At 37.9% G+C, this 13,073-nt stretch overlaps 2 protein-coding genes across 7 annotated transcripts in view; both read right to left on the minus strand.

The window, feature by feature from the left end:
• vgll4b (vestigial-like family member 4b) overlaps nucleotides 1–8,488 on the minus strand; it is a 44,525-nt gene extending 36,037 nt beyond the window's left edge. The window contains exons 1-2 of one of the 4 annotated variants that reach the window (XM_026932824.3): nucleotides 8,020–8,210; nucleotides 7,076–7,152 (exon numbers count right to left, since the gene is read on the minus strand). In XM_026932824.3, coding sequence (XP_026788625.1) covers nucleotides 7,076–7,139 — 64 coding nt within the window. In that variant the 5' untranslated portion in view covers nucleotides 7,140–7,152; nucleotides 8,020–8,210. Of the gene's footprint in view, nucleotides 1–7,075 lie in introns of all 4 variants that reach the window. The other 3 variants (XM_026932823.3, XM_053227258.1, XM_026932820.3) reach the window with 3 other exon arrangements.
• Nucleotides 8,489–12,182: 3,694 nt separating this feature from the next.
• Nucleotides 12,183–13,073, minus strand: part of tamm41 (TAM41 mitochondrial translocator assembly and maintenance homolog) — a 9,847-nt gene continuing 8,956 nt past the window's right edge. For 2 of the 3 annotated variants that reach the window (XM_026932977.3, XM_026932976.3), the window contains exons 7-8: nucleotides 12,853–12,915; nucleotides 12,183–12,739 (exon numbers count right to left, since the gene is read on the minus strand). In XM_026932977.3, the coding sequence (XP_026788778.1) occupies nucleotides 12,663–12,739; nucleotides 12,853–12,915 (140 nt within the window). In that variant the 3' untranslated portion in view covers nucleotides 12,183–12,662. The remainder of the gene's footprint in view (nucleotides 12,740–12,852; nucleotides 12,916–13,073) is intronic. The other variant, XM_026932975.3, reaches the window with a different exon arrangement.

Below are 13,073 nucleotides of genomic sequence, written 5' to 3' on the forward strand. Positions count from 1 at the left end.
CTGAATAACATTTCTTTGTTTGTTGTCCATCAAAACTCTGGACAACAACTGATATTCTTTATTCAAATTTTAAGCTTTCTTGACAAGCTGTCCTGTGTTTCTCAATAATCTTTTTAATAGACTGAAAATAATCTGTGAACTCTTGACTCACAATTGTGTGCTTGCTATTCTCCCTTAACCTTTCAACCTCTGACCTTTACTCCAAGACCTTGAGGCCATCAGTGTCCATGGTTTAGTAGTGAACCCCTAAATATCCACTCACCAGCACTGCACCAGCTCGGGGACTATAATCTGACATTACATTAACATTTAATTAGGAGATGTTTTTTATCTCATGAAGAATATGACATAAACTCATCAGCTCTCTGGCAGTGGCTGTTTGGCAGTGGCTTGTTGGCAGGGATTTTAACTCACAACCCTAACTGCTGATCTACCATCAGCTTTAAACTTTTATCCATTCATCCAAAATATCTAACTTTTTTCTTCAGACTTCCCTGGAGAGTTGATTGACATTTGACAGTACCTGACAATGGAAGGCAACAGACCAAATTTTTGGTGCTCCTCATAAGATCATGTTTATCGAAGCTTCATGTCAATGTTCGTTAGGAACTTAATGACAGCTGTGCTTCTGAATTTCTCAGTGGATTAAATGTACAGCCGTAATCAAAGCTTCCATGAGTCTTCCATGAACAATCACATCAAGCTCATGAAGGTCTTGCTGATGCCTGATCTGTGCTTCTGACGTAGTAGGTTGGTGGCGCATCCAAATACCTGATGAACTAACAGCCTCCTTCTTCTTCAGTTACTTCAGAGGCTGAAGATGGTCTAGACCCTGAGATAGCCACGTTCAGTTTTTATTAGCTGACTGACCTGTACTATAAAATGCTATTACATTAACCACTACTGTTAGGATGTGAGCGATGGCAAACTCAAACTGTTGTGCGCACACATACAAATATAGTCCTAATCCACAAAATACAAACATTGCCTACAAAGCATTATTTTTAAACATTTAGTGGAAAGTTCCCATTACCCCACTTCCTGTGATACTGAATCTACAGTGTTGTGGACTCAATTCTCTACAAATTGGTGGTGTAATCATACAGCTGTACGAAGGTGTACCAAGATAAGGAACTCTAGAATAGTTATCCTATCAATATCATGCTGTTCTGGTATTGAATAATATCTTGTATGTGCGATGCAAGAACACCACATCTTATAGCCCGAAACATGAGCATGACTGTCGAAACATGAACATGACTGTCGAGAGCGTGAACATTAGGTGCTACATTAAAGCTTGATGTTGATGACGAAAATTGATATTCCTTCTCAGCAGGAGAAGTCATGTGCTGAGTTGTTATTAGCTAATATAGTTTTTGCCCACACCTGAAAGACGTCATAATTTTACATCTAGATGCAGCACATCCATTGACACCTGCTACAGGGGCTTTTGAAAAACTTTTTTCTTGATAAACCACCAAAAGTTAGGAACGATCCATTATTAATGAGATGTGGTTATTAAAAATATTTTAGTAGTGTCCCCAACCACATAACGTTAATATTGTGCTGTTAATTAGTGTTCTCTTTAAGAATGTGATGGTATAAGCAGACACCAAGATTTATAGACAGCTGTGATACTGGTTTGTACAACAGCCATAAGATTGTTTAATTTTTGCCTCTTCATATCGTTCCATGTGTAAATGGAACCAAATGTCAAATTTCGTTTTATCATATACCCACATGAAATAAATGTGACTCATGCCCCTATTCTGTGAATCTTCTGGCAACCTCGTTACATCAGATGCATGTTAACTTGGGACAAGCCAAAACATAAGAAAGCTTACCACAGCACAGCAGTGAGGCATGAGTCAAATCTCACAAAAGAAATGGTGAGCAATTACGGACACGTCTGTCCTCCGGGAGCTGCTGGCATGTTGGGGCAGTACACTGAGACGATGACAAAGAAGACGCATCAACCTTTCATGAAGAAGGGGAAGAAATGTCTCAGAGGCCCAAAGGTCAACTTCCTGTTTGGGTCTAGGCAACAGGTGCTTGTAGAAGTGTTCTGGCAAAACACACGCTCTGTAAAGGCATGGCGGTCTGGCTCATTGTTTAACCCACCTCCTGTTGGCAAGAAGCCCTCGATGCTGAAGGTGAAACCTGAGCCAGCTGCTCTGCTGTGTCAACATCGAGCAGACGCAAGTTTCTTGTTTCTTGTTCTGTTCACTACATAGCATTTGTGAATAAACATTTGTGAACGGAGCATCATCTCTGTACTATAACTTTGAAAATTATGCTTCAAGGAAATCAAGCCAAGCAGCTTGCGTGTGAGTGCATTTTCTGAGAATTTAGACCTGGTTAGGTGAACACCATTTAATTGACAGACATAGAGAAGTTGTACTATTTGGACTGCAACTGAGTTTGATGTAGATAGATAGTGGAAATGAGAGAGGTTGTTAAATCAGGATATTTGTTGTGGAAAATCCCCAAAGATAAATTTTATATTGTGCAACACTGGTCATTGCGATCATTACAAATCTTTAAATATATTTTAATACTGCTAGCTAGGTAGTTGGTAAATGAGCTAGTTAGTCCTAAAGATTTAACTGACAGATAGTTAGCCACAAGCCAAAAACTTTCCATCCTGCCTCCCTCTTTTCTGGTAACGTAACTGGAATAGACCCATGACAATCATTTCCAACAACTGGGAAATACCCAGTATTGTAGTAAATTTGTAATAATTCACTTGCCCTATTATCAGGAGATCACGAGCTTGAATCCTGGCAAATGCCACAGCCATCCATGGCCAGGAGTCCAAGAGAGCAAAACTGGGATGGATAGCATTACTCTCTCTCCCCTGCAAATCAGAATGACACTAACCAATCGTTGGCATCTGTGAGCTCATGTATGTGGAAGAGGGCAGTGTGTTCAGCTGCACTGTGATCTAGCAGTTTGAAAAGATGCAGGGACTGCATTCCACATTCCAGCAGAACTCAACACTACAAACTATACTAGCTTGGTCAAAGTCAGTTATTTACAGTAAGTACACCCTGGCCATACTCTAGTCCTCTAATGGTATTAAAAGACTTTATGCGATTGGCCTGTGCTGTTTTCAGTCATGGGTGGAATAAAATCAAGTAGCCTGGAGGATTTCTGCAGTCATTTCCAAGTCAACACCTGACTTGCATCAAAACAGCGTAACCAGTTAGAAACCACTCCTTCCAGCTAGCTGCACGTTCTTGCTGAGTGTTGTTTCACAGCCATAGATCAGAGCCAGAAGTGCATGTGAGTAAGTCAAGGCCTCTCCCTCAAAGTGTTCCAGCAAGCGAGAGCATTCCTAAGATTTGTCTTAAAAGAAACAAGAGGGAAGAGCTTCAGTTGGGCTCAGCGCACTATTGTGAAAACAGGTCAAGCACATTGTGCGAGGACAAAAGGAGGAGGCACACACATAACAAGAGTGACATCACATCAGTTCAAAACAAAAACACAGCAGGGGGACTGTGTGTGGGTGTGGGTGTGGGGGGGGCTGCAAACGTCCTCTCCAGCAACTTCTAGAAGACCCACAGTCAGTGAAGCAGAAGCGAGAACGTTCAGGTCCTGACTCAGTTTCCACTCTGTGTATGTTTAAGCCTTATTTGGATTGGATTAGTTTTACTTGAGGAGGTGGTAATGAAATTGATACAGGAGTATATCTGGGATTTTAGTCTTGACCAAATCTGTCATGTCAGTCATTTTTTTTCAGACTGTGCAGGCACACATCTGGAAAGATTGCTCTATATTTCACTTTCTATAAAATGGTCAGTAATAATTCCAGGTAATAACATCCTATCTGAATTGACATGTTGGTAAAGATTCCATTAAATCGTGTGTCAAAGTTGTTTTGCGTGTTAGTTCTTCAGTATAGAGACACTGCAGGAAAAGGTCTTTTCTATCAAAAACGAAACAAAACCAAGTGTTGGCCGAGCTGCAATTGCAAAAGAATTATAGTTTATTTAGATGTTTACAACAACTTGTCATAAAAGCGTTGCTTCCAGGGGTTTTAGGTGAATTACAAAGTTCCGTGTTATGGTCATGTGACATGCTAATGAACAGGCACAATGGAGGTAGCCATGCCTCCCACAACAAGCGCTTATAATAAAGCTCTAAATAATCAGTATTAAAATGTAGTTTACGTAGTGCGCATGGAACTTTTAATGTGAAGACCATGCATACGTCGTGAGTCTCTTATCCCCCATCTCTATGTGATCTTATCCCATTCAAACAGTACTTTAGTCACATCCTGGTTAAGTTGAAATGGAAGCCCATATTATGGAAAATATCATCAATATTTCAGCCTTTAACTTGTATGAAGATTGTCTAGGCAAATGGTGCATTATTCAGTTTCTACAAACAGAATGAGCTGCATATTCAAACCAGCCTCTAACTGAGAGGAAGTTCATTACAGTCATAGTGCTGTGGCGAACAGCAGCGTTTAAGGAGGGTTTGAAAATGTGTACTTTTTCCATCACTAGGTCGTGCACACCCAATCTCAATAATCCTAAATGCCTGCTGAGCAGGATTTGTGTCAGACTTAATCTAGGAAGGAATTTATTTGACCGGAGAAATTGCAGGGTGATTATGGAGAGATTGCTGGCTGCGGAGTGACTGAATTGCTGTGCAGACTGTCTGGAGGTCTGCATGTTCCAGTTCAGATTTTAATCATGTTAGAACCCTGACTGAAAAAAGCTCTTCCTGTTCCCTGGTACACAGTGTTTACACTCTCACCTTGCTGCAGCATCTAGCTAGAAACCTGGTAACCTACTCTAACATTTATGCCAATTCCGAACTGTCTTTACCAGGAGCAAAAGATTAAGGGATTTTTCCATGGCCCTGGTGTGATATGATTTTGTAGTGATTTACTGTACTAATAACATTAGCCAGCTAGTTACAAAAGCATCATTACGCTGATGGAGGGGCAGAAATATCTGCACTGGTTGTGAGAAAATGGAGAGGTAAAAGAAAGCATGAGTGAGTACATAGTATCCTCTACTGAATAAACTGGGATATGATAAAAATGACCAGACCTTCCTTTTTTTCCACCCAGAAAAAAAAATACCACAGCAAGCCTTTATGCTTTCTAATGGCTCATGTTTCCAAGTTTCATAAATTGGTGGGGTTAATGTTCAGTTAATGTTGAATTGAAATGAATACCCAGCAAAGGTGAATTTCTTTTATGCATCTCTATATTCCTTCTACATCCACTTTTGAACAGATGGCTGCAAAAGCTGCATAATACACACAACATATTGTATAGCAAACATTCATTCATTCATTCATTCATTCAGTAACCATTTTGCAGTGGATCTGCAGTCTATACTAAGAACACTGGGAGAGACTGGGTGAGAGAATTCGTCCCAGATGGGACAAGAGTCCATCGCAAGGCAACACAGTATACAGTACCCACACATCCACACATTCACACCTAGGGAGCAATCCTAGGGAGCATCCCGCCTGGTTTGGAGGCACCACGGCCCAGGACCGAAAGCCGCTCTCCACAGTGGTGAGGACAGCAGAGCAGGCCATCAGGACTTCTCTCTCATGCATCCCAGCAATGCAAGACCAGGCCAGGAGAATTCTTAAAATACATTCACCAAACCTGGACACAGTCTCTTCTCAGTGCTACTATCAGGGAAGCGCTACCGGATCCAGAGGACCAACACAGAGAGACTCAGGAGGAGTTTGTACCCTCAGGTAATCCAGCTACTGAGCAAGGACACTTGAGAGAGTCTGCATATTCCTACCTCACACACAGACACACAGACTCACAGACACAAAACAGTTTGCAATATAGGAAAAACTGTTTTGCACACTGTATAGTTTCTTTCTACACTGTACAGCTCCGTATATTTGCATTTTTTTTCCTTTACATATTCTATTTTATTATATTCTATTTTATTCACATCACATTTTTCTATAGGCTAGTGTATTTTATTATATGTCTACTAGATTTTATTGTGTATGTGTATGCATCTTAGTTCTGTTGGTTCTGTTCATTGTTGCACTGTGGGAGGAGGAACTAAGAAACATTTCATTACATTACATCAAATGTATGTAATATGTATGTGACAAATAAAGAACCTTGAACCCACCATAGATCTACAATGACCAATCTGCCTACCAGGTAGGTGTGAGGTGGGAGGACAGCAGAGAACCTGGAGAAAAAACCCACAGGAACACATGGAAATCTCAGGCTCAGGATTGAACCGGGGACCCTGGAGCTGTGAGGTGGCAGCAATACCCGCTGCACCACTCCTATAGCACACACATCGCTCCACACTGTGACTGCAATTTGCCTAGGAGAATATTAAAACTGCTTCATAAACTGTTTTTCTGCAAGAATGTGCCAAATTGTGCTCCGCGTATCCAGAGTTTGGTGTTTACATATACAGCTTGTCCTCTAATTGGACCAAATTCATTTTGATGATAAATACTTATCTGGAGCATCTGAGATTGGCTTCAGTAGTACGGCCAATCATTTTAAGTTGAAAGAGTAAATGATGATATCGCTTTGCAGTTGTTAATCCTTTACAAAGCTAACATCTTCATCCACTGAAGACTAGGGCGCTATTACATGTAAACCACAAACTTGATAATTCCATGTCTAGCTTACTACATAGCACTTTGGAATTGTCGGAGATCACGTAAAAAGTTTAAAAACATGAAAAGGAGAAGTTTTGACTTCATGGAAAAGTTCCAAATTGTGTTATTCAAAGATTGATGTTTATGGATATACACTGTCCTCTAATTGGATCAAATGCATTCATGCTTATTGAATCAGGTTACACAGAAATACTCTGAAGCTTCTGTTCACAGCACGCACACACACACACACACACATACACACACTTGAGAATTAGATAGAGGGCTGGTGTTTATGTTGCATATCAGTATTGCAGAGTAATATCAATATACTAAAAACCTCAAATAAGGAACTAGATCATCCAGATAATAAAATCATTCCATGTGCATATGACCTTCATCCAAAAACTACATTATTAATGAATGCTGAATGTTAGTTGTATAAAGCAGAACTTACGTTTTTCATCATCAGCGTGCACTAAAGATGCTGCTCTTGACAAAACATCCAAAGGCGTTTCCATCCTCGGTGAGACCCTGCTGGAAAACGATAAAGCTCTGAACCCCCATGTGTGGAAATACAGGAGGGGGGAAAAAAAACCTATCAAACTTAAGTGATGTTTCTTCATCCGGGTCGATCCAGTAGGAGCACAAGTGGAAATTACTACAGTTACATTTCAGGCATTTGGTAAATGCCCTTATCCAGAGTGACTTACATTTATCTCACTTATACAACTGAGCAGTTGAGGGTTAAGGGCCTTGCTCAAGGGCCCAGCAGTAGCAGAGCTGGGATTTGAACTCACAGTCTGTAGTCTAAAAGCTTAACCACTGAGCCACCACTACAGTACAGTAGATCGGAGCTCCTAAATACATCTAATACTAATCTCAGAAGAAACACGAGCTCACTGGAATATTTTATAGCTTTATTCTGTAAAACCTTGAGAGTTTCTTAGCTCTAGCTTTGTTCCACACACTTCACATTCCTAAAATACCGCAGCAGTATTTACACAGGAAAGGCAACATAATGGAGCAAAACTCCACTCAGACTGCTTTCGTTAATCTCAATAAAACCTCTGTTTAATCTGTAGAGATTAAGACCATTCATGTGTTATTTCTCCCTAAGAGATTAGCCAGTTATATTATTTAAGTAGTCATGTTTTCACTCACAACAAATGTTACCCATTTCATTTTAAATGGAACTTTTTTAAACTATTTTTACTATATTAAATTCGAAGGCACACGTGGTGAATAATCTTACAACTGAAAATTATCATAAAATATAAATTTCCTCGCATTTTAGTGCTCAGTCCCTCAGAAGCTCAGAAGCTATCTTGCTCCATTGAAGACTCGAGCGCTTTACATGTAAACAAACTTAGTTCAATGTCTAACTAGCTAACTACATACCACCTTGGAGCGCCACTTTGTCCGGAATTATCCGAAACCACGAAAAGTTCTGCTAATTTACCAAAAAAAAAAAAAAAAAAAGCCGAAAAACTTCCACAAGTAGTTAGGACTCCACAGAAAAGCGCCAAATTGTGCTGAAGGTATCCAAAGTTTCCGTGTAACAGCCCCGCGACGCGCGAGCGTCCTGCAAGAATGATAGGAATGAGGGAATTCTCTTCCTGGCAGGTGGCGCGAGCGGACATTTCTGATTGGCTGATCTCGGCCCAATGAGATCAGCATATTTTATGCAAATCAGCTGATTACATCATATCCTAGTAACAGGTAGTCAGAGAAGCAAGTCTGTGTGATGGGAGTCATATTCCTGCTTCATGAGTAGATATAGCTATCTCGTTGTTCACAAGTAATTTGTGCAGCCAGTACCTACTAGTAATGAAATGTCACTTGGTGTTAGCATGAACCCTAAGCCTAAATGTTGTAATAATAATAATAATAATAATAATAATAATAATAATAATGAACATACACAAACCTACTCAACTACTCTAATAATAACACGTGTACACCTGCTCATTTATATATTCATATATCCAATCAGCCAACATGCAGCAGCAGTGCAATGCATAAAATCATGCAGATACAGGTCAAGAGCTTCCGTTAATGTTCACATCAAGCATCAGAATGGGGAGAAAATGTGATCTCAGTCGTTGGTATCAGTTTAAGTATTTCTGTAGGTGTAGGTGATTTTCACAAGTAAGTCTCTAGAGTTTACACAGAATGCTAAAAAAAAAAAAAAAGCAGCCAGTGAGCGACCTTGTTAATGTAGAGCGGTCAGAGGAGAATGGCCTGACTGGTTTGAGCTGACAGGAAGGCTACAGTAACTCAAATAACCACTCTTTACAACTGTGCTGAGCAGAAAAGCATCTCAGAACACACAACACAGCAAACCTTGAGGTGGATAGGCTACAGAAGACCGAAGACCACTCCTGTCAGCCAGCGACAGGAATCTGAGGCTACAGTGGCCACAGGTTCACTGAAACTGGACAGCTGAAGACTGGAAAAAAATTGGGTTTTTTTCACATGTAGTTTACAAGTCTCAGCATGTTCTTGATAATTATTGTTGACACCAATTTTGTAAAGATGCAGCAAAGATCCTAGGACGAGTTCGCAAAAGTAGATTTCTCAGATTATGCAAATTATTTCAAAATTTAAGTGGGCAGAGCTAAATGGTTTTGGTTTATTTTGTTTGGGAGACCCCAATTGATCCCAATGAATCAGAGGAAATGAGAATTTGGAAATGTGGCTATAGCAAAGTGTTTTACATTTTGGCCCATATGTAGGATGGTTCACAACATATGGACCAGAATGTAAAACACTTTGCTACAGCCACCATTAGGCTGATCAGACCTGATCAGAGATCTCTCTTGCCTGAGTAGCGTGATGGAGTATGGTTTGGTCTACATGGTTAGTTTTTGAGAAGAAGAAGAAAATCCTAATGAAAATGATCAGGCTCCAAGCACTACATACCTGCTCCTCCAAGAACAAGAACCAGGCGAAGAAGAAGAAGAAGAAAAAAAACAACAACAACAAATAATGAAAACGATAGGCTTCCATCCCAAATAAGAAAAAAAACAAGCAAAACAATATGGTTCCAGTACCTTTGGTGCTTGACATAATTAAATCAGAGCCTGAGCTAACACCTTATTAGGAGTCTTTACTGACTAACATTGCTTTGCTAATAATGAATAAAGTCACACAAAGTTCATTAGCATTAAACAAGGTTTATATGGTTTAAATTTACTTATGTTTAGTCATTACCTCAAATAATATATAAAGAAAAAAGGAAATCTGTTTTATATTTAAAAGGGAATTAAAAATCATGAACAATTTCTTCTCTCACCTGATAAAAACAATATGCATGAGCTCAGTTGCATAAAAGTTTAATAAACAAATTCTCTAAATGTATTCTGTAACTATGCTTAGTGTCATGCTGAATCACACCCCTTATTGTTTTGGTATAACTTTACGGTTTGTCATGTGTTATTGCTTATTAAACAGCAGCTCTGACAGCAGTGTACCTGCAAGTCACAGGTTTATGTTAATGCACTAATTCTAATATTTTATTGTTTCTAAAGTAACAACTTACACATTTATGGTTGACACTCCACATAATCAGATTAAAAAACGTGTGATCTTTGATACGGTGATGTTTTTTGTAAGGAGACATTTATTTATCCTTTATAGAAGGAGTCTCCAGTGTCAGCTCTTTGTAAGAGTGAGAGGAAAAGCTGTATCTTTAAGTTTTCCCACATCTCCAGGACAGAGGAGTTTACAATTTGTGGTTTCTCAGTGACGTGACAAGCTTTTTTCTTCACCGATTAACTTTAAGAGAGGCTGGTGAGGGAACGAGTGTTTGTAGCTACTATAATGTAAGTGATAATAGGAATTAACTTGTAGTGATAACTTGAACTGACTTAGCTATAAATGGATAAAAAGTACGACATGTCATTCGAGTCATTTGAGTGTGTTCTCAAAATATTGTGGCCTTTTTTCTCAATAAATTTACAACTTGTCAAATATTGTGACATTTTTCTTGTAATATCATATATTATGATATGAAAATTTTTCTTTTTATTTTTTAAATAGTGTTAATAAGTTAACACTTAGTTAACATAAGTTAAGAAAACAGTGTACAGGTAAAGGTAAACAGTATGATGCATACCAGTAATGCAAATGGCAATTAAGTTAAATAAAATAAATAAGAATTATGGTGCAGTAAGCTGAGATAAACAGTCTACAGGTAGAGTTAAACAGCATGATCCATGCAATATGATGCAGTAGATACATATAGTATCTAGTACACACCAAAGAGATCTTCCACCTCATAATGAATATTAGTGATATATTTATTATATATTTATTATAAGACCAATATTCAGTCAATATTCAAGTGTACGCATGTGTTCTCTAGTGGTAAAAAAAGATAAATCATGAATGTAATAATTATGTATAGAGCTTATAATGCTATTAGTTAATAATAAGCTGTTCTTGAACGAGTCGACATTTCTTTTCATATCAGATTTTTTTAAATGTAATTTTTTTTCTTTCACTTTTCCCTATTTCTTTTTTCATCATGTGATTAAATCTTTTTTTTTTAATTAAAATGCCAGATAGAATTGTATATAATAAAACTGTAATATCAAGGCTCACTTTTCTTCAATGAAAGAGAAGTGAAATGGATTTACAGCAGTCTTCATATAAGCACCAGAAAGTGTCTCAATGTATCACACTGAATTCATTATTATCTAGATTAGAAATATTCCAATATAATCTGTACTTCAAAGTAATTTGTTCTGCTTGAATATTTGACTATTCAAGTTGTGTCAGTTTGGAGTTTAGAGATGAATGTGAATATGAATATGAATCTCTAACACTTTAATAAAGCCAGACCAGTAAAGATACTTATTATTATCATTAATCATTTTGAAAGCCAAAAGTCCAGTCATTTTTACAGTAGTTTCCTTTTCTGTTGCTCCTTTAACAAGAAAAACTCAAGCAAAAACAATAGGGTTGCTGCACAGTCAGTACTTGAACCCCTAATGAAGAGGGGAAGTCACTGGCAGGGACACCACCGCTCCACCCAAACCCCGTTTAACCACATTAGTTCATATATCAATTCACTCTGATACATCCAGTCAACAACCTAAGACCAATAAGTTTAAAGTAAAATATAAAAGTTATGCTTAAGTGTTTAGTGGCTCATCCCTCAGAAGCTCTTTTTGTTCAGAGTACCAAAGGCACATACTGTTGTACTGAGAAGTATGTTACTATGCAGTTTTTATTTCTATTCATATATTACTATTCAGTACAGCAGTGTGCAGTGTGGCAGTAATGAACAGTGTACATATTTTAAAAATAACGTTATATATACTGATTAATTTTTGAGCTTCAAAATAACATTAAAATTTGTCAAAAAGTCTGTTATTATTATTATTATTATTATTTCTACACACTGGCTTTGAGACATTTAAAAGGATGTGAATTGGTAGGACCTCCAACAATTAGAGGTTGTTAGGCATTCTTTTATTAAGCAATAATTATTTATTATTTTTTATTCAAATGAAAAGAATATTCAATGTTTAAATGTTTTGTTCATTAAGCTATTCATTCTTTTATCTTCAGTATGTGCTTTATCTTGGTTAGGGTTGTTCTCAGGGAGAACATGAGAACCAGCACACAGACTGGGAACCCTGAAGCTGTGAAGAAGCAATGCTACTGTTTTGCTTGTTTGTTTATTTATTTATTTATTACAACATCATTTGATGACTGATTAATGGCAATTACAACACTGACTCTGTTCACTCTCTGTTCTGAAATCCTCAGCATACAGTTACATACAGTGCAAATTAAAATGAAACATGACATACTGTAACACACAGGACTGTGCAGTTTCCCAGCCTAAACATTTAACAGCATTTTTTATGGAAATCAGAACACAAATCTCATGTTAACATAAATAAACCTCAGTTCACTTAAATATATCCATAGTTGTACAGTATTACACTTAGACATGACCATGTGGTGACATAATACCAAAAACTCATACAGAGCACCAACAGTAAAGGCTGAGTAAAAAGACTAAGAAATCACTGTGTCTTCCTCCTCCAGCCTTTGAGCATCTTCCTCAGCTTTTTCACACTATATGACACCGTTTTCATGAGACCTTTACAAAAAAGTTAAAACATTATATTAGTCTCATTGCATTTACTATGTTAATAAGTGCACATTTTCAGTGTTTATAAATATGATAGAACAGATACCAGTTAAGATCTTTACCTGCTGTAACAATTCCTTTGGCACTTTGTGTTATACTGGACGTTTTCACTATTGTGGAGATACCTTTAAAGAAACACACATGCAGTTATATACACGACTGTAATTTAAATCACAGGTTTATATTCATGCACTCGTTCTAATACGTTATCGTTTCTATGGTAACGACTCATTCACATGGACTTGTACGGCAGACACTCCTAATAATCTTCGCCTAATAAAAA

This window comes from Pangasianodon hypophthalmus, chromosome 20 (assembly GCF_027358585.1).
Source record: "Pangasianodon hypophthalmus isolate fPanHyp1 chromosome 20, fPanHyp1.pri, whole genome shotgun sequence".
In the NCBI taxonomy this organism is placed as follows: Eukaryota; Metazoa; Chordata; class Actinopteri; order Siluriformes; family Pangasiidae; genus Pangasianodon; species Pangasianodon hypophthalmus.